The sequence below is a fragment of the Chrysoperla carnea genome, chromosome 4, assembly GCF_905475395.1.
Source record: "Chrysoperla carnea chromosome 4, inChrCarn1.1, whole genome shotgun sequence".
Lineage (NCBI taxonomy): Eukaryota > Metazoa > Arthropoda > Insecta > Neuroptera > Chrysopidae > Chrysoperla > Chrysoperla carnea.
This window is the reverse complement of record NC_058340.1, coordinates 38828664-38854667: the sequence shown is the minus strand read 5'-3', so window position 1 is coordinate 38854667 and position 26004 is coordinate 38828664. Positions and strand designations below refer to the sequence as shown.

The 26004-nt window shown below is 28.5% G+C and overlaps 3 protein-coding genes across 5 annotated transcripts in view; 2 read left to right on the top strand and 1 right to left on the bottom strand.

Moving 5' to 3' along the window:
- LOC123297527 (transmembrane protein 184B) overlaps positions 1–19180 on the bottom strand; it is a 63047-nt gene extending 43867 nt beyond the window's left edge. For 2 of the 3 annotated variants that reach the window (XM_044879222.1, XM_044879221.1), the window contains exons 1-2: positions 18967–19180; positions 4999–5290 (exon numbers count right to left, since the gene is read on the bottom strand). In XM_044879222.1, the coding sequence (XP_044735157.1) occupies positions 4999–5289 (291 nt within the window). In that variant the 5' untranslated portion in view covers position 5290; positions 18967–19180. The remainder of the gene's footprint in view (positions 1–4998; positions 5291–18966) is intronic. The other variant, XM_044879223.1, reaches the window with a different exon arrangement.
- Positions 19181–19443: 263 nt separating this feature from the next.
- Positions 19444–23141, top strand: LOC123298377 (syntaxin-8). Its single transcript, XM_044880366.1, has 6 exons — positions 19444–19542; positions 19603–19797; positions 20551–20831; positions 20891–20983; positions 22831–22932; positions 23000–23141. The coding sequence occupies exons 1-6, from the start codon at positions 19505–19507 to the stop codon at positions 23059–23061; spliced, it is 771 nt and encodes a 256-aa protein (XP_044736301.1). The 5' UTR covers positions 19444–19504; the 3' UTR covers positions 23062–23141.
- Positions 23142–23249: 108 nt separating this feature from the next.
- On the top strand, positions 23250–24266 carry LOC123298306 (SAGA-associated factor 11 homolog). Its single transcript, XM_044880273.1, has one exon. The coding sequence runs from the start codon at positions 23298–23300 to the stop codon at positions 24207–24209; it is 912 nt and encodes a 303-aa protein (XP_044736208.1). The 5' UTR covers positions 23250–23297; the 3' UTR covers positions 24210–24266.
- The last annotated feature ends 1738 nt before the right edge of the window (positions 24267–26004 follow it).

Here is a 26004-nt window from a genome sequence, read left to right as displayed (position 1 = left end):
CCTTGACTAAACTAAGTATACCTTGATATATATTACATATATACATAGTATAAAAAGGAAAATTTTTTACTTCTGTTAATACTTGTGTACTACTAACTACCTTCGAGAAAAACCAGTCGAGATCAATGGTTTTGTCATAACGAATATAATATGAGCCCGAAAGGCTCTTTTGAAAACAAAAGTAGGAATCAGGTACAAAAATGCTACTGAGCAATTAAAAGTTAAATTCGCTTCAAACTGCTGCAACTCTTGAAAATTCTTTGAATTGTGTTATGCTTAATTGTTTAACATATTCTCAAAAACAGTTTTTTAAAACAAAAATTTTAGGCGATATCCCACTGAAAAATGAACAATTCAATGTTTCCTGCTAAATAAATAAATTTTTCTTAATTAATGAATTAATTCATGGATAAAATATATATGATTACATTCCACGAAAATAAAAACATGACATGATTTTATAAAAACTATCATTTTGTTTTTCTATTTTAAATATAAAGTATGTACATACACGCAGTTACACAGTACAATTAGTATTGTGCATTATATAAATAAATTAATTAATTTTCTATTACAATTTTAATTAAATAGCTTGTTGCAAAAAAAAAAAAAATTTTTGCTGTTTTCTGTAAAACTCAATCTATTGAAAGTAGAGCTTTATGTTTATGACATTGTTATGACACAAATAGATTAAAAAGTATTTTATTAAAACTGTACGACGTTCTAGTCAGTGTTGCCAACGCAGTAATTTTACTACTAAAACTAATAGAATATTTTAATATCATTTTACGCTAATTATTGAGAGTTTTGTGATAAAAATTTATCGTCTGTTTAGTAGGCTTAAGAATTGAAAGTTTGCAACACTGATTCTAGTTATGTAAATTTGTTCATCTTTTCTTCAATTTGTTAAGTTTCCCAGTACTAAAAGACCTATTTTCGGTACACTTCTTAAAGTAGGTCGTAACAAAGAGACAGTCTGTCCCCAAAGAATTAATTATTTTCTGTTTTTATACCATGTATGTATGAAATATATCAAGATATACTAAGTTTGGTCTCAAGTTTGTAACGCTTAAAAATATTGATGCTACGAACAAAATTTTGGTATAGGTGTTCATAAAATCACCTAATTAGTCCATTTTCGACTCTCTGTCCATCTGTTTGTCCGTCTGTCTGTCTGTCAGCACGATAGATCAAAATCGAAAAAATATATCAAGCTGAAATTTTTATGGCTTGCTCAGGATATAAAAAGTGAGATCGAGTTCGTAAAAGAGTAACATAAGTGAAGTAGGTCTTGGGTCCGTAGGACCCATTTTGTAAACCATTAAAGATAGAACAAAAGTTTAAATGTAAAAAATTTTCCTTATAAACAAATAAACAACTTTTGTTTGAAATTTTATTCGTAAATGGCCAATTTCGATTTTCGAATAATTCATTTTTTTTTTTTTGGGAAATTTTTGGTTATTTGATACAGTTTGAAAAACAAAAATCATAGATTTTATCAACTGATTATATTTTAATGCAGAAAATTAAATATTACTAAGGATACAACGGAATTCTGTTAACTTAAGACTTCAAACCAAAATACCTGAAATATATTAAACTTAAAATATGAATTCTCTACAAGCTATAAACTAAAGCTACGAAACTTTTACAGTTTGCTTAAAATTCTACAGTAGTTGCAACAAAAAAGTCATTTAAATACTTTAAAAGTTTGTCCTTGATTGATAATAACATGATCATTTAAACTTGATATGATAAAAATTCAAAAATATATTTTTGGTTAATTAAAATCAATTTTATCCGCTTATAAAAGATTGTTTTTGAATTTATTTTTTGTGACAAGGGAGTAACAAATGTATGTAATAAAAAAAATTTTTTCTAAATTTTCTTTTCATTCTTGATTTAATCAATTTACCATGTTTTATTTTTTAAATATATCATTTATGGTGATCAATGAAGAAAAACTTTTCTCCCTTCGGGTATGTACGAACGATTGAACATTTATCACAAAAATTTCTGGATGAAAATTCTAGTACAATTAACAAGTTTTCAACGTAACCTTTCAATTACAAAACATTTCATCTAATATAATTAACTTTGACGAATCAAAAGTAATTATACCTTCTACCTCTTTTTAGCCCATAGCTATATAGCAAAAAAAAAAGCAACAACTTTTAAATTAACAAAGTTCATTTTCTTGTGTTAAAATAACTATTTATCTTTATGTGAAAACAAGTTTTTTTGAATAGACTTGCTACTCTAGAAAAGAAAAACTAACACATCACGTGTCTACTCACCAGTGAAAAATGTATTGCATCATAGTACACAAAAAAAAAAAAAAAAAACTCAGCTACAACACTAAAATGCAACACGAAGTCAAGAGTTCTTATACTTTCCTACTTAGTTTTTCTAGCACGAAGAATGTTTGTAAGGAGATTTTCTGACGAACAAGATGGAAACATAAAAAATGATTTTTGCTACTCACGTCCAGTCCATTACGTATATGTTACTAAATACAAGGTGTATAGGAATTATAGACAATTACATAAAAAATTACTCTCAGAAAAAAAATTTCATCTAAAGCTGTTTAGTTTTTACTTAAAAAACACGAACGTATTTTCATTGGCTGTTTGTTAGAATTGCAAAAAAAAATAAAACTTTAAGAATGTACGATCGTCAAGGGCAATTTTGGATAGAAGACTTGCTTTTTATATATATGAAGTTGGACTAAGTTGCACCAATTATGAAAATTTTAGGGAAGAGGGAGGTGTTTCTACACGAATATATATTCCAATTACGTACAATTTTATTTTCCATCAATAAAATGCATGACTTAAAACTAAAATCAATTTCTTTCATAAAAGTAATGATTTTGTTTATTTAACTTCAGTGATTTTGTATCAATGAATTCATATTTTAAATTCAATCCCATTATACATAAGAATATTTAGCTCTACTTGTTCCAATCATTAGGACATTGTTTGAAAGTATTTTTATTTTATTTCAATATGAAACGGCTAACTTCTGGATGAAGTTGTCATTATATTCATTTTTTTCCAGTGTAAATTACAGTGTTTTTTAGCACAGTATCTTAAAAAAAACTAAGCTGCAATAAGAAAAAATAACAATTTTGCTTTAACACGTAAAACAAATTACATATCTAAAATATTTACTCATGGTAATTCCACTTCGAAAAATTATCGTCATCGAATAATCCAAGACACTAATGATATTGCAAAACATACGAGTTTCGAAAATGCAAACAAATTATATATACAAATACTAACATATTTCTCCCTAAAGTTTTTCATTCATCGATTTCGTAAATTTATTTTCCAGTAACTTATGTTTATGTAACAAATAGTCTGCAAAAAAAACTATTTTGTAAAATATACAGTAAATTTTCTAGAACTGAAAAATATAAATAGCATATACGTTAGTACTTACATTGGTTAAGGAAGTACTTACAGTTTAGTAAGAGAGCCAATCGTAGTTAACTCTCATAAATCATAGTTAAGATTAATTTTCATTTTTACAGTTTTTAAATCCGATAAAAAAGAGTTTACGTTGGTCGAATGTAATAAAAATAAAAAAGGGTAGAAGCACCCCGTCAAGAAAAAAGTTCCTTTCGGTTTTTCGTCAATTCAAAAAAACAAACTAATGTTTGCCAGGACATTAAATTAGAAATACTATTTAATTTATTAGTGTTTTCTACATGGTACATTGATTCACAAAGGGACTTTTTTATATGACTCTTCAATTCGATTGGTCTATAATTTAATAGTTATCAAAAAGAATTTTTGCGTAAGCGCACACACACCCCCTGCCTTATTATCTTCCGTGACGATTTCTACCAGTTCAGTGATCCTCACAAGTCGGGTTAAAGAATTTTTCCAGAAATGAATTTTTTCTGTATTCGAAATCTATTTAACATTTATTGAAATTTTCATTGTGAATTTGAAAAGTTACACTTACTTTAGGACAAAATAAAGGTCTTAGCGAAATTTCTGAAATATTATGCAGTTTCTGTAGTCGTATCGATAAAAGAGGAATTTTCAAAACTTTATCTCAGAAAAGAAAAATTTCATAAAAGGTTCCATTTCTCAAAGTTTTCGATTCCTTTAACACTTATTAATTACTATGCCACTTTAAACACAATAAAATCATAAAACAAATTTTGAGCTGAAGAAAGAAATTCCAGAGAGCGGTAATGATACTTTGATGCGGACTTAGGAACTGATTATATTAGGAGACAATTTGCTACGGACGGCTCCTGAACCTGAAGTATATATGTTTATAAAATATATAAAGAATTGCTCTCACGAGAAATAATATTTTGTATGTATGACGCTCAAGTTGTTACGTAGAAAAATGTTAGTTTACAAAAAAGAAAAAAGACACAAAATTGAAAAACTTCGTCTATATTTTCATTCTGATTTACAACGATGATGATACCTATCTTGTCAGAGATGAATAGTAATGTCTGAAAAACTATACATCATATCATATAAATACCAAAGTGAAGGTTTGAAAAATGGCAGAGAACTAATCAAAACTCATAAAAATTCATATTTTGTTCTTGATGAAAGCTCAAAAAAAGAAAAAAAGATTTACTTGTAATATTGTAACGAATTTTATAAAATAATGCCATAATGTTTTTATATAGAGTGGTATATGAGTCGATTTAGCTTTAGGGCATTAGAAGCTGTTCTTAATATGGTCGAAAATAGACCCTCTAGACTAGTGTACAAAACAATATCAGTGCCCATAACTCATTAACTATTTTGGTTTTGGACAAAAGTAGTATAAGTATAAAAAGAATTTTCGAATTAAAATTGTTTAAAGAATACGCGCTTAAGCTATGTCCATCGAGTTACGGGAATCCTGTATATATTATCTTTATGATTTGAAATCCAAAAAAAGATTGAACCCAACCAATATTGTTTTAATTAGTTAAATTGAAATATTGTTATTTTAGTTCTAAAATATATGACTAACCTGTTGACATGTTAGGAATAATGCAGCCCATACAAAGAATCCAGCAATACCCTGACAAACTTTTGTTTGTAAAAATATATTAGTGGCAGGGACTTGAGCATGTACGGGTGGTACTGTGGAGGATGATATAGATGCGGCCGGCGTTGATGGCGTTGTGGATGATAAAATTGATGCCGATGAATTATCTGTTTCAGCACCAATTGTACTTGTAATATTTAAAGCTAAGGAAGCTGCTGTTACAGCTATACTTGCAACAGTATTACTAAATGTACTGCTACTCGTATTACTCATCCTGTAACAAAAATAAATTAATTGTTAGTACGAAAATAACTACAATCACATACCAAAAAATCATAAATTTAATAAAAAAAAAATTAATTGACAAGTAATTAAAATCAATTAAAATTTGAAAATAATGACTGAACAAAATTTTGAAAATGTTTATTTTTAAACATAAATTGAATAACGTATGTATGAATTGATTGTTTTAAATACATACAATCAGAGGCGGATTAAGAAACGTTCTTCCCGATGCCACTCAAAATCTGCCCCTTTCCGATACTATGAAATACCGAAGAAAATCTATATATTTTTAAAAATGTTTTAATGCCATTAATGTAAGTGTAGTATCTATGTTACTCAGCTATATAATAATGTCTTAAAATAGTTATTTCATTAAAAAAAAGAATGAGATCGTGGGACCCCCGTTAGGAACGAAGTTCCTTATGAAGCTGTACAGAAACTAATGTAAATAATTATAGTACACGAATTTTGACATTTTTGTACTATTTACATCCGAAACTAGTTGTGCATATGTATCCATAATAACTAGTTTTGGATATAAATAGTTCAAAAATGCAAAATTCGTGTGTTGTAATATATAAAAATAATACAAAGTTGGATAGCAAATCGTAGTTGCCATGGATATACACACACAAAGTATACCTCATTTTGTTCCGTGTCGTTTTTTGTCAGTTTGCTCATCATGGCAAGCCGCGTTAAGGAACTTCGTTTGAAAATTGTAACATTTCCTTACAATGCTGCCCATTTCTTCTGCTGCTGACACGCCTATGTTTTTAGTGGTGTATCAGTAGGCCTATGAATGCAATTTTATAGTTTTTAGTTTAAAAACTACAAGTTTATTGACAGAAAAACTTCAAAATCATTGTTCACTACTCGTTTTAATATTCAAAACACATATTATTTTATTTTAAAAAAATGTTCAATTGTACAGTTAGAGTTGAATAAAATGATAATAGAAAAAGTAATATAATACCCTAGCCGTATTCTTTGTCTTTCTTTAATTAATCGCATATTAAAAAATGTGCTAATAAACAATTTTAGAGTTTAAACTTACGAAATTCATACAAGCTGTTCATGTGAATGGGAACAAGTTCTATGATTCACATAATCAATTTCCCAGACATTTCTAACAAAGATGTGTAGCTTCGAGATTAAACACGCGTTTTCTATGCAAGTTCCGGAGATTAATACCCACTTACAAAAATATTTGTAATATACAAAATCATAAAATTCATTTATCGTAATAGAACAGTCAATTAATTCTTAATCAGAAAAGCTTATAGATTAATATTGTGAATCTTGCCAGAAACCCTATTGGTCCAATTTTTGTATGCCCCCCCCCATCCAAAGAAACAGTTAAATGACATTTTTTTGAATCAAGTAAAAGTTACTCTTGATTCAATGTGTTATTTAACGTCAAAAAGGCTCTTTGTGATTTTTTCGTAAACTTCTTCGTTTTCGAGGTATTAACAGTTTAATGTTTGGCAAAACTCCAAAAAGACCATTTTAAAAGCTGAAAAACGGGTCTTAAAATTATATTTTAGAGCTTATCAAAATTCTAAAATAATGTTTGAACATCCTTTATGAAGTTCTGAAAAGAAAATACAGATTCTTTAATTCTAAAGCCTCAACTTTTAATTCTGCAAAAGATGTTATAATAATTCTTATAAATAACAATGTGTAAGACTGAAATATTTAGTGTCTCTGTCTTACTCATTGTTAATAATGGGAATTAAACATCTTCTTAAGAATTGAAAAATGAGCCTGTATTAGTCTTCAGATCTTTATTAAAGGATGTTCCAACATTATTTTAGAATTTTGATAAACTCAAAAATATAATTATATGCCCTGTTTTTTTAGCTTCTAAAATGGTCTTTTTGGAGTTTTTAAAACCTTCTGTTAATATCCCGAAAACGAAGAAGTTTACGAAAGAATCACAAAGAGCCTTTTTGACATTAAATAACCCATAGAATCAAGAGTAACTTTTACTTGATCCAAACACTGTCATTTAACTGTTTCTTTTGAGGGAGGGGGGATGGAAAAGTAATAAATCGATTCATAAAATAATGAATGGAAATGAGTATATTTTTTTTATACAAAATAGTATAATTTTATTTAAATACTAAATGAACGATATTTAATTTTAAATCACAAATTAATAAAAAGATAATTAGTTTCATTAAAATTAATTTGAGCTAAATTAAGAAATGTTGAAAATATAAAGATGTATATTATATTAATTGTTTTAACGATCATATTTTCTATTTATTCAAGCTATCTCTTACAACTTCAACGCCAATATAATTCTCCTGGTGATATACGCATACATACTCATCATATCTCAACAATAAAACTCAATAAATGATCAAAATAATTTACATTTATGATTAGTTATAATAAATTTAAATTTATTTTACGTTAAATTTATACAGATAGCGTCTGCTCGGAGCGGAAGAAAGGCTTGTGGAATGGGAGGAGTATTGAGTTCGTGTATTTAATTATCAAGTTTTCATATCCTAAGAATAATTTCGTAAATTTTATACTTTAAATGAAAATTTTATCATGATTTTAGATTATTTAATAATATTAAACTTGATTAAACAGTGACATCGAAGGTTTCGAGGTTAATAATAAGAATTCAATAATATTTTGTCACTTCATTTTTTGTCGCTTAAGGTTTGTTAATATTTGAGAGTTAGCGTGGAAAATTTATCAAATACCAAGAATTTTTCGTGCAGTAATGAAATTTATAAAACGTATAATTAAAAATTGTTAATAACATTCACGTGGAGCTAAAAATATATTTCTTATCATATGGAAATATTTATTATGCTTCATTACAAATCGATATAATTATTTTACCTTGGGAAATATGTCAAAAGTGTATAATGTGAAAACAGAGAAGTAATACATCCATTCATATTTTCATTTCAGTTAACAAATTTTATGATATCCATATAAAAAACAATATAAGTTACGTTTTATTTATATATTTATATTTTCAACTTTTAAAACTGTATGAGCTGTCACTTACGTGCTTAATACCGGTACCAGGACACCACATTTTTGATAAATATTAGAGCTAGGTTAATTTTCATCACAAATTTGAAAAGTATGGCTCAAATTTAGTAGGATTGCATACATGGTTTATCAAAATTGGATAAAATTTGAATGTGATAGAGCAAAATAAAATTTTTTGGATTCTGATGACGTCATAAAGTTAAAAAATTCGATTTTTTTGATAACCCAGGCAAATTTGATCCGATCTTATTGGAATTTTTTTTGAAATGCACTAATATTGGATCATTCTTTTCAACTGTGGTGTCAATTTTTTGCTAGCTGTCACTTAAGTGCTTAATTCCGGGACCAGGACACCACATTCTTGAAAAATATTAGAGCTAGGTAAATTTTCATCGCGAATTTGAAAAGTATGGCTCAAATTAAGTAGGATTGCATACTCGGTTTATCAAAATTGGCTAAAATTTGGATGTCATAGAGCAAAATAAAATTTTTTTGATTCTGATGACATCATAAAGTTAAAAAATTCGAAAAAAATTCTATTTTTTGATAACACAGGCAAAGTTGATCCGATCTTATTGGGATTTTTGTTGAAACCCACTAATTTTAGGTCATTCTTTTCAGCTGTGATGTCTATTTTTCGCTAGCTATCATTTATGTGCCTAATTGCGGGACTTGGACTCCTCATTCTTAAAAAGTATTAGAGGTAGGTTAATATTCATCACAAATTTGAAAAGTATGGCTCAAATTAAGTAGCATTGCATACTTGGTTTATCAAAATTGGCTAAAATTTGGATGTCATAGAGCAAAATAAAATTTTTTTGATTCTGATGACATCATAAAGTTAAAAAATTCGAAAAAAATTCTATTTTTTGATAACACAGGCAAAGTTGATCCGATCTTATTGGGATTTTTGTTGAAACCCACTAATTTTAGGTCATTCTTTTCAGCTGTGATGTCAATTTTTCGCTAGCTATCATTTATGTGCCTAATTGCGGGACTTGGACTCCTCATTCTTAAAAAGTATTAGAGGTAGGTTAATATTCATCACAAATTTGAAAAGTATGGCTCAAATTAAGTAGCATTGCATACTTGGTTTATCAAAATTGGATAAAATTTGGATGTCTTAGAGCAAAATTTTCAAAAGAATTTCCAAAAATATTATTTTCCAAAATTGCTTTGTTAAATGTATGCACATAAGTTATTTTTAACCTCCAACGCAAAAAGAGATTATAAGATTATCATGTGTATCTATGTGTCTTTCTAGCTCTTAAAGGAATGCATCGATTTTTATCTAGTTTTTTTGTTAAATTTTTTTTTATTGTCTTATTTTTAAAAAGAATTTAAACACACTAGATGCAAATAGTGATTCAAGGTACAATAGTCTCCCACAATATTTTTAAAGCACGCTATACAACAACCGTTTGTTATAGAAACACACTGTCGATATTATTTAAATGAAAAACGTAATTTTTATAATAATTTACAATTGAATGCATAATTTGATGAGTTTTATAGTAATATAAATGAATGTAAATATTAATTCATTTAATTATAAATGGTATATTTATTCAAAATATAATTATACTTGCTTGATACCTATCTATGGTGCATAACCAATAAATTGTATCACACTATACAAATAAGTCTTACCAGACATAAATAACAATTTATATTATTTATAATAAATATTCTGTATAAAAGAAAGTTTTCATATTTTTATTTCCTTATCTATAATATAATTTTTATGGTATCATTCAACAATGACATTTGATATGAATTAAAATTATAAATTTTATGTTAGAAAGCTACCAAAAATTTTGATCGAAATTTTTATATAAGTATTTGCAAATTTTTAATATTAATATTATTTTACAAGAAGAATATTTAACGTAGCCAAACACCCAGATCTTGTCGTTAAGATCAGGCACGAAACGAGGGTGCATAGCGCCGGTGGCAAGTGTTTAGATTGCGCCATATATATATCGGAATCGGCTCAATGATTTTGATGAAAATTCGTATAATGATAGTATTTAACATAAGAGTAAAGGCAAAATGGGGGAGTCTGTACAATTAATTGATAAACTTTTTAAATTTATTCAAATGATGGAGTATCAAATTAAAGTATTGATTTCTCTCTACGTTTCCGACCAAAAAAAGGAACTCATTACTCTCCTAAATGATACTGAGGTATTTTGCATAAGGAACTAATTAACCTTAAAAATCGAAATTTTGTTGATAATAAATAAAGTAAATAATACAAAGTAATACAAACAAAATTGGATTAAAATTGTAATTATTATTAATATATTCGCTGTACATTAAAAGGTATCAAAACGTACCATATTGGCAATTTTGATAAACCAGGTATGTAATCCTACTAAGTTTGGGTCATACTTTTCAAATTTGTGACCAAAATTAAAATAGGTCTAAAGTTTCAAGAATTTGGAGTCCTGGTACCGCAATAAGGCACATAAATGATAGCTAGCGAAAAATTGACATCACAGCTGAAAAGAATGACCTAAAATTAGTGGGTTTCAACAAAAATCCCAATAAGATCGGATCAACTTTGCCTGTGTTATCAAAAAATCGAATTTTTTAACTTGACGTAATCAGAATCCAAAAAATTTATTTTTGCTCTATGACATCCAAATTTTATCCAATTTTGATAAATTAAGTATGTAATCCTACTAAATTTATGTCAAACTTTTCAAATTTGTTAACAAAATTAACCTAGCTCTAATAGGTTTCCAGAATGGAGAACTCCGGTTTCGGAATTCAGCACATAAGTTATAACTAGCGAAAAACTGGCATTACAGCTGAAAAGAATGACCCAAAATTAGTGGGTTTCAAAAAAAATTCCAATTAGATTGGATCAAATTTGCCTGTGTTATCAAAAAAATTTGATTTTGAATCTGGGTATTCAACAAAATTGATTTTTATTTTTAAGTTTTTAACCGCTGAATTTGTTTGTGATTTACCGAAAAAACCAGACTGAATTTCAAGTTTGGTCAGAGAGAACGAATTTCGGAATTCCGTGGGCGTACATCATCCTGGCGTCCTATCCTGACTCACTTACTGGCGATATACTTGATAATAAAACAAAATATATAAAAATTGAAATCGTATAATTGAATTATACTTTCAATTGAAATAAAATGTAGGAAATTTTTTTTTATAATTATAAATTTTCATTATTCCTTTAATACTTGAAACAGAATAAAAAATTTATTTTTTATTATTAAAACAGAAAAGAATAATGTTATTAAAACAAAACAAAAAAACCTGATGTAGACAAATATGTAACATCCGTATACAAAATTGTGTTTAAAGTTTGTGTGGACAAGTGGAAAAATGGGATTTTTTTTTGCATGGAATATTTTCTTGAAATATGCTCTGCATCCAATCATTAAATTAACCTGATTTTTATACTTTTTGGATCAAAATTACAGTATCCATTGAGTTTCATCAAATTCCAAAACATTTTTTTGCGATTTTCTCGATTTTTTCATAGGGCTTATTAAAAAATCTGCACAAAATCGAGAAATTTTTTTATCTCCGATTTCGATAAAACTCAGTATATAAGGTAATTGCCCCAAAAAGTACAAAAATCGGGTGCTTTTGATGACTGGTCGAATAGTTATACGGACTAAAATCGATCCAAATATTTCGATACCTCAGAAACTCTGCATCCAATCATTAAATTAACCTGATTTTTATACTTTTTGGATCAAAATTACCCCATTTTTAAATCATACAGCTAAGCGACCGGTTAACTGCTAACGTGTTATGTTGTATATAAGTCTATAGTCCTCGATAAATAAGTTATCTAACACTAAATGTATTTTTAAATTCGAACCAGTAGTTTCTGAAGTTCAATCAAACAAACTTTTCATCTTTATAATATTAGTTAAGACTTGATCATCTATAAATATATAGGAGACTTTCTATAGATATAGATAGTCACTCATCACGATATCTCTGGAACTATAAGACCTAGAGACTTGAAATTTGGCAGGAATATTCCTTTTGCCAAGTAGAGGTCAGCTAAGAACGGATTTTACGAAATTCCACACACAAGGGGGGTTGAGGGGGTGTTCATGAATAAAAAATTCATATTTTTCAATTATGGCTTTAATAGTTCAAAACTTGGTCAGAATGTTTTAAATTACATTTAGAAATTTTTTTAACCTACGGAGGGTAGAAAGATGTAGCGAGAAAGTGGGAAAGAAATATCGAATATTTACAAATATACCTAAGTGGGGTATCAAATAAAAGAGCATGACGTGTACATTACAAAACTGTTATCCAACGCAAGGAAATGTGGAGGTAGGGATGCAAGTGGGGATGTTGCCCAGCAAAGCGGGTAGTTCCCAGCTAGTGTATTAATATATGGAGGTAAAAATAACAGTGTTTTATAAAAATTTATCTCTAACCTCTCCAAATTTGTATATAATTACTTACGTCAAAAAATTACATACATTATGAATTCAATTTTAATTATTTATCATGAAAAAATATATCATACATAAAATCTTCACATGACAACTATCAACAACATAATATGTTCATGTTTTTTATACTTCGTATGATTTTAAAAGAAAAAGAATGAAACATTTGTAATATTAATGAAATCAATAACTGTGGCATAATCTATTTGCTACAGAAACTTCATTACGGAATAAATTGGACTGGCCAAATGATATCATCGTTTAAAATTCGAGTCTAGTTGTGATTACTCGAAATACTTCAAAGGCGCGAAAAAAATTGATTTTTGTAATTTTTTATATGTTATTAATTGCTAACTCTCATACGTATATAAAAATTTTTAAAAAAGTCAAATACGGAAGCCTGAATGGTTCACTGTCAATTTATGAGAAAGTGGCGCTACACTAGCTTATTTCTTTAAATGTGTAGTACCCACAAGTATAAAACTAACTTTTAAAAAGCCACTAGTTCACTTTCAACAAGTGTACTTGTGACTTGTGGTATTATAGAAACGAACGCTTTTGAAGATGTCAGTCGGTGATGATTACCCTTTAAGTAGACACTACCGAAACTGTTTGGAATTATAACGGCTTTATGATCCGAGACGAATTCCATAACATTCGGTTGAATCGTTTCGAGTCGGGCGAGTTTTTATTTTTTAAATTTTTTACAGCGTTTTAACTTTTTGGGAAGTTATTCTTGTGGACCTCAAGGGTCGCATCAGACTCTATCCACGGCTTGTGGATAGAGTCTAACTTTCATTGGTTATAGCAAGGTTTCACTATACAAAAAGATATAGATAATAAAAAAAAACAGTACTACTTAAATATTATGATGACTAATTAATGATAAACCAATTAATTTCAACAAATATGTATTTTTTTCCTGTATTAAACTGACTGGAAGCTAACAACACTTTTGTTTGATTGTCTTATAAACGATACTGTCATTTAGTTATTAACTGAAAAAATGAATTTCCAATTCCCATTACAAGTTAGATTATTGCTGAATTCATTAAGATTACGGAAAAATGTTTCCAACAGGAGTTGTTTATACTTCAGACTACAGAGAATTTTTTTCTGTATTAAATTACAGGGGTTATTTTCTTAATTTTCCCAATTTTCATTTTGGACACTCAGGTTTAGTGGAATAAGAAAAAATTCTTAGTCCCAGGGAAGGTAAAAATACCCTCCTATTAAAATGGTGCCCTCCCATTAAAAAATTGCAAAATTTTCTTTCGTTTGAAAGTACTTTTATTCCACCAATGAATCTTTAAGAGGATTCTTAAAAAAATCATTAAATTAAGTTTCACGTTAATCAAAAATTTGTACATAACAGCCTTAAACAATATTTATTAATTCTACTTGAATCCTCTACTGGCGCTGCATCTAGTTTTTAATTGGTCGTAGTGAAAATTTTGAATTGAAAATTTCTGCCATCCATGACTAATATTTCCATAAATGCGTATCAATCGCAGACATTATTTTATAAGACAATGAAGTGTTGTTAGCTACCAGTCCATTTAAACAATGTGATGCTAGTACGTATATAAATCGGATATTTCATTCATTTTGTATAGAATTTCTAATTAATTTGCAACAAATTTCCTCCGAGATTAAACAGTTATCACACACACATATATTTCCGGATATGTTATCCTGTGTAGGATGATCGTATTTACCTTTAAGCTTAATTAATTTTTCATTAAGATCCTGTTTAACAAACATGAGTTTATTTACCTTTTTCATAGCCGAATTTATGAAATGTTATGACCTTAAAAATTGACCTCATGAGAAGAAACATACTTAGATACAAAATTTTAATAATGTACTGTAATTAATCCCAAATAAAATATCAGTGAATGTTTTGATTTTTAAGGTAGGCAAACTTTAAACCGGTCAAATTTAATTAACGCAACCAGAGTCGCATCTCGATATTTGTTCGTACAGTCTATACCAAATAACCTTAACCATACTTAGTCCTAAAAGGGCTATATATTAATTTTACATTTTAAAATGTTTTAATCTTACTTTTAATCATATCTGAACGAATTATACAAAACAAAAAAACTTTCAGTTTATGGCGCCATGCGAACCGTAGAATTCCGTATTTGATTACGTAGACCGTACATTCTAGAGAAAACTTCTAGGGGAAGCTATTTTTAAGACCGAAAACTCAAATATGACGTCATCATCCTCAGTTTCAAACGCAGTACTTTCGAAAAAAAAAAACCGTAAAGTTTGATATCCTCATCAAAAGAAAGCCACTCACGAAGTTTCAAGTATGTATTTATCATTTAATACAACCCGTGGTGTCCTACGGTCTATCAAGGTAAAGTCCATATAGAAAACTAGTCCATATGGCATTTATAAAATACTTTCAAGTTTTAGTTCGGCAGTTAATGGCATAGACCTCACGTTGATGATGGCACTGTTTATAAGACCTTACAGGCAAGTTTAGGATGTGATGTTCACCGGTTAGCCTATTCTGAGAGATAATAACGATGGTTGTCTAGAAAACCAACGCCCCACCCTTTTGCACGAGCTATTCGATGGGCACCATTTCTAAAATAAGCTGCGAGGCCTTATATTCGGCTTATTCGTAATTATATAACTATAGCGGGCAATTAGATTTAAGAGAAATGCATGCCGTTTACTTATATGCTCTTTGTACGAAAATTTTTGACTAGAAAAATTATGATAAATTATACGCGTGTGTGAATTAGGAAATTATTTATTAATTTTCTACTCATTAAATTCAATTTTTTCTTTTGGGTTTTTCGACTCAGGTATGAAAACAATCGGTCAACCCACGTATAATTTTAAGCACATTACTAAAATAAGTTTTATGGAAAATATTTTAATAATGAAAATAATATTTCCACAAGGGAAAATGATATTTTTCATAATGAAAATTCATAAAACCGTATTTAAAGTGAATTCTGATACTTATTATAATCATGCTGTAAGACGACACCACGCGCCTTGGGATATATTGTCATTTTAAACGCATGATCATTGATAAGCATAAGATACATGTTTCTAAGAAAATGTCTGAAATCGATTTCAAAAATTCTTCTCCAATTTCTTGAAAAGTTAAAAAATCGAGAAAATGAATAACTATTTTTAAACCCTGTATATATGTAATGCATATCAAAAGTTTGTTACGCTTGAAAACAAATTGATGCTACGAACAAAATTTTGGTATAATCATTTAATTAGTCCATTTCCGGTTCTCTGTCCGCCTGCTTGTGAAAGTAAAATAAAAGTTTAAATGTAAAAAGTAGTAAACAACTTTTGTTTAAAACATTTTGTCGTAAACATCACTTTTTACCCGTGAGGGCACCAAATTTGACACGAAAAATACAAAATTCGGGTTCTTTAAACGATTGATCGAGTAGAGATTTTCTTTGGTGAAGCCCAAATGTGATACGAAGATCTATACAGAGTGATCCAAATTATAACAACAAGACTGCTTTGTTTGTTTAAGTAATTTATGATCATAAGTTTTAAATTCTTAGGCATAAAGATTCTTAAGCAAAATCACACACTACTACGTTTCACCCTGTACTAACTGGAAATGAATACGACACGAATAGCTAATCAAATTTAATACACACAAAAATCGTGACATCATTATATTTATAGAGAAGACTTAATTTAGATTTAGAGAATTAACCAAAAAAAATTTTAAATACCGCTACAAGGTTTATTTCTTTATTGCATTTTTAAAAACAATTATTTCTTTCTATGATTCTTCATATATGTAATGATTATTTAAATTTATATAACCTAACATTCTCATTGTGAAAGTAAGTGGCGAATATTGAACAAAATAAACAGAAACTAATTAATAAAACCTCTCTAGACTATACACATGAGATCATAAGTATGATGAATACCGGATGGTTTGCAAATAAAAAATACCATTTAGATTTAAAATGCAAGGTTTTTTTTAAAGGTCAGAATGTCGACAAATTAATTTGAATATTTATATTATTAATGGAAAATAATTCAGCTGCAGGTAATATTTTCTAATCCGAATTCGCTGTTGACAATTAGAATGCCTTTATCATTTGGCATTTCATCTAGCCGAAGTAAATACGACCCTGGAAAATTATGCCCCAATCTCTTCGACTTCACTACAGCCCTGGGTGAGCCATGGCTTCCTCGACAACTGACCTACATAACATTCTGTTTTACGTCTTAGAACACTATCCTGTGATCTTCATAGCTCGGATATCATTCGTGACATTGCCCATTCATCCCATTTTGGGCCTATCTCTTCTTCTCGAGGTGTAAACTTTGGCATTTAGTAATTGTTTAAACATTCGGGAGTCACCCATGCATTGTATGTGACCAAACCGTTCAATTTTGCGAGCTTTGATGAAACGGGCAATGTCTTGATTTTGTGAAATATTAGTTATGTCCATATTGTATCGGATTCTCCATTTGCTGTTTTCTTTCACTCCGCCGTATATCTTCCTGTCTTCCTTAAATTATACCCTAATTTTTTCTTTGTACATATAATGCTATGGGATGAATATTAACTTATAAATTTCAACTAACCACGAAAGAAATTCAGTCGCAACGAATATTTTAACAAAAATGATTGTCCATTAAAAAGACATTAGTTAAATTTTTGGCCACAAAAATAAACTGACGTTCTCAGTAACAAAGCTTTCTCAATCCATGTCCCACTGATACAGGGCAAAATTCCCACTGATAAAAACAAAATGTCAATGAGAATCATTTTTTGAAACAGAAGTAAATTAATTCTTTAGGATTTAACACCGGTAAAATTATCTTAACATAAATTCCATTTAAATACAAGTTAAGACTGCATAAACATGCGTATTTTCTTTAGAACATTTAATCATACAATCAAATTCTCATGCAATTTACGTCATTTCGACGTAGTTTGGACTATTATGCAAATAAAACTTGCAAAAAGTTATGAATATTATTCGTATAATATATACTTTCAGAACAAATGTATGTTTTTTTTACTCTATCATTAGCAAACTTTTATTACAGTTTTATAGCATTGAAAAATATGAAAAAATTTGAAATATTTTAACATCATAAAATAATGGCTATGTCTAAAATTTAAAAAAAAATACAGTTTATGATAACAAAAATTTATTAATGTGCAAAGAAGTTTTCGTATTTTAAATCACTTACGAAAATGGAAAAGCGTGATAAAATGTCGCGCCAAAAACTGAGTGTATGTTTGTGATAAAATTCATGACCTGAAATCCTGAAAGAAAGCGTGCTTTTTCCCGGGAAAGAAAAGGATTGAATCACATTCAACGTCTTCTAATCTAAGCCAATTTAGATAACGAATTGTAGTAAACTCTTTTGATGTTACGGTCTAGCATAGAATTTACGCTCATTCAAACACGTGCACAACCGATCCAATCGAGATTGTTTCGAGAAATGGAAAACTGTTCAATATGTTAGCCACATAGCCTTCCTAATTTATCCTCATTCTGGCCAAATTCGATATACATTTCAACCAGTGCAAAAAATGGAGCACCGTGACGTGACATCATCTAGCGGTATATATATTTTAAATAGCCAAAGCATTTGGATATTCTTGGTAAAAATTTTAGCCACAAGAAGAGGAGATCATACTACTGTATACATGAACTGTATCCCAAACAAAGAATTTCTTTCCTTATTAAGGTAGTTATTTAAATTAAGTATTTAACAATGAGCCCCAGTTTCCAGATCAATAAATTTCAAAATCAACTTCGAATTTTCATTGATCTAAACATTTTTATTTGCGTTTTCAAAAATATTTTGTACCTCCAAAATATGGACACATTGTACACTTGAACAACAAGGAAATTAAACTTCAAATTTTTAAACATAATTCAATTATATAAACATATCAAATTACTAACAATATGTTTACAACAACAACAAATGAACATAAAGAGAAAATGCAATAACATATGTAGGAAAACACCTTCACAGACACTCAAAATTCTACCTTTATCTGATAAGATCCTATTTTACACCTTCAAAATAATTCTACGCTTACATGTAAACCACCTACTCTCAAATCAAAAACAAGGAAAAAGTTATAGTTGAAAACATAAAAATATCAAACACATATGGAAACAGTGGTATGCAAAAAGAAATAATATATTACCTGAATAATTGACAAATCCGTAATACAACAGTTTTCAGATGAAAAACACTCACACAACAAAAACAAAAAAACGAAAATAACTGGTCAAAACAAAACTATTAAAAATTAATATTTTATAGAGAATAACTACACACAATTCAACAACATTTTCACATAAATTTTTATTTTGTTAATTTTTTTTACACTAGAAAAATACTTATTCACTTGCAAACTATATTATGAATGGAATGTATAAATGTCACCATACTATTTTTCTAGTTTTTGACCTCGTTGAAATGCGCATGTTTTTTCAATCATAATGAATACTAACTTTTTTTTACGAATAATTTTATATAAATAAAATAATCAAAATTTTAATTAATTTAAATTAAACTAGATATTTTCATAAATTTTAATGACAATATTTTAATTTAACATGTAACTTAATTTAATTGTTTAATACAGACCTGTGTTTGACTAATTCTGACGTAAATTCGTACTAATTCCTTTATGTCAAATTGACATTTGTAAGGGTTAAGTTTATGTTGTTTTGTACATTATGGCCCTAATCAATTTTGATAATGATTTGGATCCTTGGTATTTGAATTTTATGATATATTATTAGAATGTTTAAGATATTTGAGATATTTTTTGTAGGATCTTGGAACATGATACATGTGAAAGATTACAAAGGGATATTATGGAACAACTTAATAGCCGGAGTAAAGAACGTCGAACATCGGATCAATTTGCACGCCTTTCAGCCTCTGTTCGGTTAGGATTGAAGCAATACAGTGGTCAAATTGAGCAGTTGAAACAAAAAAATGATAAAGCTTCTATGTATAGAACAATGTATCCTTTTAGGCAGAATTAAACGCGTAATACCGCAAAGGTTTAAAGTTAAATCTCCCAAGTGGTTCAATTATAAAATTTAGATCTTGACTTTATTAATTTTTGCTTTCTAACACGTTTTATGTATTTTATGTTTTAAGGTTTGAAAATTATGATCTGTCACTTTTATTATAATTTACGCGCACGTAATTAGTAGTATGGAATAGATAACGTTATTTATTCACGAAAAGATTAGGATTTTCGCGATGCAGCGATTTGATATGCTTCCACAATCTTACACCCGATTTAGTTAGGTTACTATTTACTTCCACGCGTCCAGTTTTGTCAATACTGTTGACCAAAATTGAATGTACGATTATGGAAGAATGTTTAAGAACAAAACACTTCATTCTAATTGAATTGAAACAATTTACAAAAGTATCCATTAAAAAAATTAAATCCTACCTTTTCAGAATGATTTGATGTGAATTTTGAGCTGAATTAGTTCAGCAATCTAAACGTGAGGCTAACTGTCTCATAGACACTGATATTTTTTAATTAATAAGAATCGTTTTTGTATGTAATTCAATTTTTTCGATAAATTTGAGTTTCTTGTTTGAAATTATCGATCTACTTACAATTAATTTCAAAAGTATATTAATTAATTGCTATGGAAACAAAATTAGAATCTTATTTACAATGTCAAAAGAATTGAAAATGTGTCTGCTGAAATATTTGTCGCTATGAATTTGCCCTTAATATTAAATTATAAAGAACTTCTGAAGAATATGAACGAAGAACACGTCAGATTGAATTATTACAATCGAAGTTTGTTTACATGAATTCATTGTTTAATGAACAACATAAAGATCAAAGCAAATTATCAGAAGAAAGAAGTAATTTGTTTGGTGATACTACAGCAAGTAAAAATGTTCGAGATTTGGGAACTGTAGACTGGGGAACTGGAGAAGAAGATACATCGATTGCGACTGCATCCAATGCTCAAATTTATTCAGTTGCTGACATAAAACGAACACAACAACAATTACTTGAAGGTTTATATTTGAGATTAAATTGTCAAGTTTGTAATTAAAATATTTCAATTCTTTTACAGAACAAAATAAGGGATTGGATCATTTGTCTGAAATAATTTCAAGACAAAAAAATATTGCTGAAACCATTCACACTGAGGTTGGCCTACAAAATGGTATGTATAAATTCTGTTTAATTGTCCACTTAAGAACAATTAGATAAAATTTGTTGAATAAAGGAACAAATGTCTATGTTGAAAAGCTAATATGTAATATCAGTATACAAATATTGATATGTCAAATGACAAACTATCTGTTGAGATAATATTAACAGATAAATTGAATTTTTGTTCAAATCTTGTCTTTAATCAGTATTGATAGTCTAAGATCCCAATTAGGATCGACCTTCACCCATCTGTTTACCGAATGAAAGTCATTTTTTATTAAATATAAAATGTTAACAAATATCCCTGCAATGGGTTGCCTAAAAAAATGTGGTCAAGACTACTTTTAGTGAAAATATCAAGAGTAAAATTTTTTGAAATTTTTCACAGACTTACATATCTAACGAATATTGATCTACTCGAAAGTAAAAGCCATAAAGAATATGCAGCAGCTATGCTGTCTGCCTCTTTTCGTTCACTATTTTCGCATTTATACAAGTTGTGAATAGTAATTACGTTCATCTGTTAATTTATTGCCTCACATATATAAATAAAGATAATTTTATTGCAAATACGGTGCTATATGATTGTCCAAAAAATATCAGTCAACAAGTGAAAACAAACAATTGACTGAGTTAATTGTTGAAATACCATGTATAGGCAGTGTTGATAACTCTGTCACATTTCACATACATACATATCTGACATATTTAACTGATATTCTCATATAATGCGCAAGTGTTGATGCGCACTCGTTTGTTTTTTTGACGTCACGTAAATAACAAAAGATACTCACTTTGATATTAATACATACTATAAAATTTGTACCTAATTAACGCCCTCGTGGGTAAACAGTGATGTTTACAAAAAAATGTTTCAAACAAAAGTTGTTTATTTTTTTGTAAGGAACATTTTTTACATTTAAACTTTTATTCTATCTCTAACGGTTTACAAGATGGGTACTACGGACCCATGACCCAATTGACCCATGCTGCTCATTTACGAACTTGACCTCACTTTTTACGTCCTAAACACGCTGTAAAAATTTCAGCTTGATATCTCTTTTCGTTTTTGAGTAATCGTGACCACAGACGGACGGACGGACGGACAACCGGAAATGTATTAATTAGGTGATTTTATGAACACCTATACCAATTTTTTTTTTGTAGCATCAATATTTTTAGGCGTTACAAACTTGGGACTAAACTTATAATACTATGTATATTTCATATATACATGGTATAAAAAATAAAGTTTACAAGCTTTCCAAGTTTTGATATTTTTATTAAAAGTTGTCTGGACCATATTTTTTAGGGCAACCCACAACAGGGATATTTGTAAATATTTTACATTTCATAAAAAATAACTTTCATTCGGTAAACAGATGGGTGAAGGTCGACCTTAATTCGGATCTTGTACTATGATGAGCTAATTTTGTAATACTTTGTCTTTATCATAAAATATCAAGACTGCTAAGCACAGGGCTGTCAGTTTTTTATAAAATATTATAATAGTAACTTTTGGTAAATCACACAGCTCAGGAATCGAACTCAGGATTTCTTCTTGGAAAGGGTCGTAAGCGTTTCGCAAATTATGCGAATATTCGCTTGTGTCATTTTTTCAAGTTCAAAATTTACTTTGGAGTCAATCATTAACAAATTTTAAAATATTTTTGGTTGTGTTAAACACCAGATGCGATAAACATCAATCATATGTATAATATATAAAATACAATATACGAGTAATTACGATTAGCTAATTCATAATGATGATGACTACATAGTATTCGAAATACTTATTTATATAATACGAAAATTGAGGAAATTATATTGCATGTAAAATATCTTTTTTTATTTTAGAAATTATTGATGATTTAGCTGATAATATGGACCGAACACATAATAGAATTCGTACTGAAACTCAAAACATTCGAATAATTGATCGTAAAGATTCAACTTGGGGTAAATGCTAAATATGAAATAAACATTGAATATTTTAATATTAACAAATTTGGTTTTTTTTTTTCAGGTTATTGGTTAATTATAATTTCATTATTCTTCTGTATAGTAATTGTTGAAATTATATTATAAAATATTGTTTATAAATTGTAATATTAATATATTAAGTACTAATTTTTGTATACTATTGTAAAACTAGAAACATTTTGATAGCCATGTATATTTAAAAATATTGTAATAATAACTATTTTTCCAATTATCGAGATTAATCTCGAACGATATAAATCAATATATTGTTTAAAATAAAAAATATGTTTATAAAATCAAAGAGGGTTATGTTTTTTATTTATTGACAAATTAAATAACTGATGGTTCATTTTTTCGAAATTAATCGAAAGATGAGTCAACAAGATAGTGTCGATAAATATATAAATCAAGCATGTGAACAATTTAATGTAATTGTAAAACATCCGAACCTTTTGGAAGTGGTTAGTGAGAGTTTGTACGAGGAGCTATTAGACGAAATAATTCTAGGAATATGTTTCGATGCACATAGAAGCTACAAACGTGGTCATCTAAATCTCGAAGAGATGCCATCCCAGTTAGAACAAGTTGATAATCTTACGCTTAATAACCAAGATTCCATAAAATGCGTCTGTCCCAAATGTAAAAAGCGCTTAGTCGCTTTTAAATTTGCTTGGCATTTAAATAATTGCATGGGATTTGGGCGTAATAGTACACGTATTGCAAATATGAAAATTAATGGGAAGGATATGGATAGTAGTAGTATTTATTCGAATGCGGCAAGCGATGATGAAAATGATGCTGATTGGCGTGGTGAGAAAAAACGACGAAAACGTGATAATCGTGGTAGCAATAAGCGGAAGCATAAAGCTTCTGAACCTGATATTGCGGTATCACGTTCTATGGGCGCCACATCGTATGGAGCAACAACATCGTCAAGTTTAACAAATTCGAAGCAAATTTGTGGGGTAATTACGAAACATTCGAAGAAGAAATGTAAGAACGTGAATTGCACCCACCATATTGAGCAAAGAAAGTCTATGAAATGTGAAGGAGATTCAATGAATGTTGATATTGAAGGTAATGACGATGTTAGCTCAGAAATGATTCGAGGAGATTCATCGATTGATTTAAATTCGAATGCATCGTCACCGGCAAATTCTTCACATGGATCGTCTAGGAAAAAAGATAAATCGTCAAAAGGGCGAAGTAAATCATCGAAAAAAAGTTCTAGACGTAGTTTATCATGTAATTAAATTTATATTAAAAAAATTTATTTATTGCTTCCATTTCGTTGTAAATATTTTGTGAAAATTCTTGCAATTTTCCTACTGTGAAAAATATTTGTATATAGTTTTTTGTATAAACGGTTTTGTATTAAGCTTAGAAAAAATTCTACCTCTTTTCAATTTGGGTTAAATGTGTTAGCAATCTGAAATAAAATTGATTTTTACCCATTTTATTTTTTTAAATTGTAAATTTTAAAATTTGTTTTGTTTTTGACTGGACTAGTTAATAAATTATTTTCTCAAGTTATTATATTGTTTTAAAATATGCTTCGAATAATTACATGCATCAATTATTATCCGGAATTTTAATGAAATTTAACCTTAATTTAATTTTATTCAGCAATAATTAATAATGAATAATACGTAAAAGTTTTGGTAACCTTAGATTATGTAGTTATTCTAAGAATTAATATCATGCGAAAATAATTTTATTAAATGATAACATTATCTTTATTTTATGAGAAAGATGATTAAATTCAATTTTTTTTAAATAATAATTGGAAATTATTTCAGCTTTTTATGAGGTTTTGAATTATCCAAGTGTGGATATATCCTATGATTTTGATCGCAAATCGTAACCTGGAATTGTTTGATGGCATTATTAATAATCATTTAAGACCAAAACTTAATTTAATAAGTCTGGTTCGAAACTTAGGGCAGCAGATGGCGAAATACGTTACATATATTATTATTTAAGATTATGAGGATATAGTGGTCACTGTTGTTCGTAGTATGAGTCGTATTTAACTCAAACTCAGGAAGCTGGAAATACGATTGTGAACAAATATTCTTATTGTTTTAATTAATAAATAGTAACTGACTGTACCCTGTTTAGCTATAGAACGATTCATTATGATTAATAACTATCAAACCAGAATTTTATCGTCTTCAAGTGAATTGTCACTAGTTCTAATCATAAAATAAAGAATGTTTTAATTTTACATTTGAGAAAATTATAAAAATATATTTATAACATTTTAATACATATATTTTAAATAAATTCTTCAATTTTTGGTTTTAAAAATCTCTGCCATTTTGTTCTATGCATATTTTCAAAATGTCACAGCGACTAAATTTGTTGTTATTCAAATAATATTAACCTAATCCGAGGGGCAAATAAAATTGTTAAGAAAACATTGTTCATGAATTGTATATTATATAAACAAGTGCCGAAATTGTCACTTACACACGAGAGGGGATTTAAAAAGATAAAAAAAGTGAATGATTTTACCGCTCGAGTGTGTAAAACATAATCAGCATAAGTTAACAAATTTTTTTTTTACCAATTTAGGATTATTTTCTAATTCTGCAGGATTATTCGTGCATTGACAAATAACTAATTTCCCGTTGAGAGCAACAAATTCTACTTAGCATATGGTAATTTAAGTATGACAAGTAAATATAGCGCACCCAATGGTCAACTAGCTATTTGTTGTACGGAAAACAGTGCAGAAAGGAAGTACTTATCCCAGATTAGTAAAAAAAATCATTTTTACCAAATTAGGTACCAACAATATGTATTTTTAAATATAGTTGTCCATAAAAATATTGGTTAATATCATACCATTATCCTAATTTACTAACCTGTGGAGAAAATAAATCTTTGCTCTATACTATTTTCAAAAATTTAATGCAATTGAAATTACTTACAAAGATAAAAAATGCATTCTGTTATATCCATGAACAATTTAGAATCGATGAAAGGAATCCATAATAATGATTCGATTGAAAGCTAGGATTATGATATGACTTTACCTTTGGA

Bases quoted from the DNA above. Each gene is read 5' to 3' on its own strand.
- LOC123298377 (XM_044880366.1), top strand. From the start codon at position 19,505: ATGGCCCTAATCAATTTTGATAATGATTTGGATCCTTG. The intron at 20,832-20,890 runs GTTTATATTTGA...ATTCTTTTACAG, and splicing joins ACAACAACAATTACTTGAAG to AACAAAATAAGGGATTGGAT. The intron at 22,933-22,999 runs GTAAATGCTAAA...TTTTTTTTTCAG, and splicing joins TCGTAAAGATTCAACTTGGG to GTTATTGGTTAATTATAATT.
- LOC123298306 (XM_044880273.1), top strand. From the start codon at position 23,298: ATGGTTCATTTTTTCGAAATTAATCGAAAGATGAGTCAACAAGATAGT.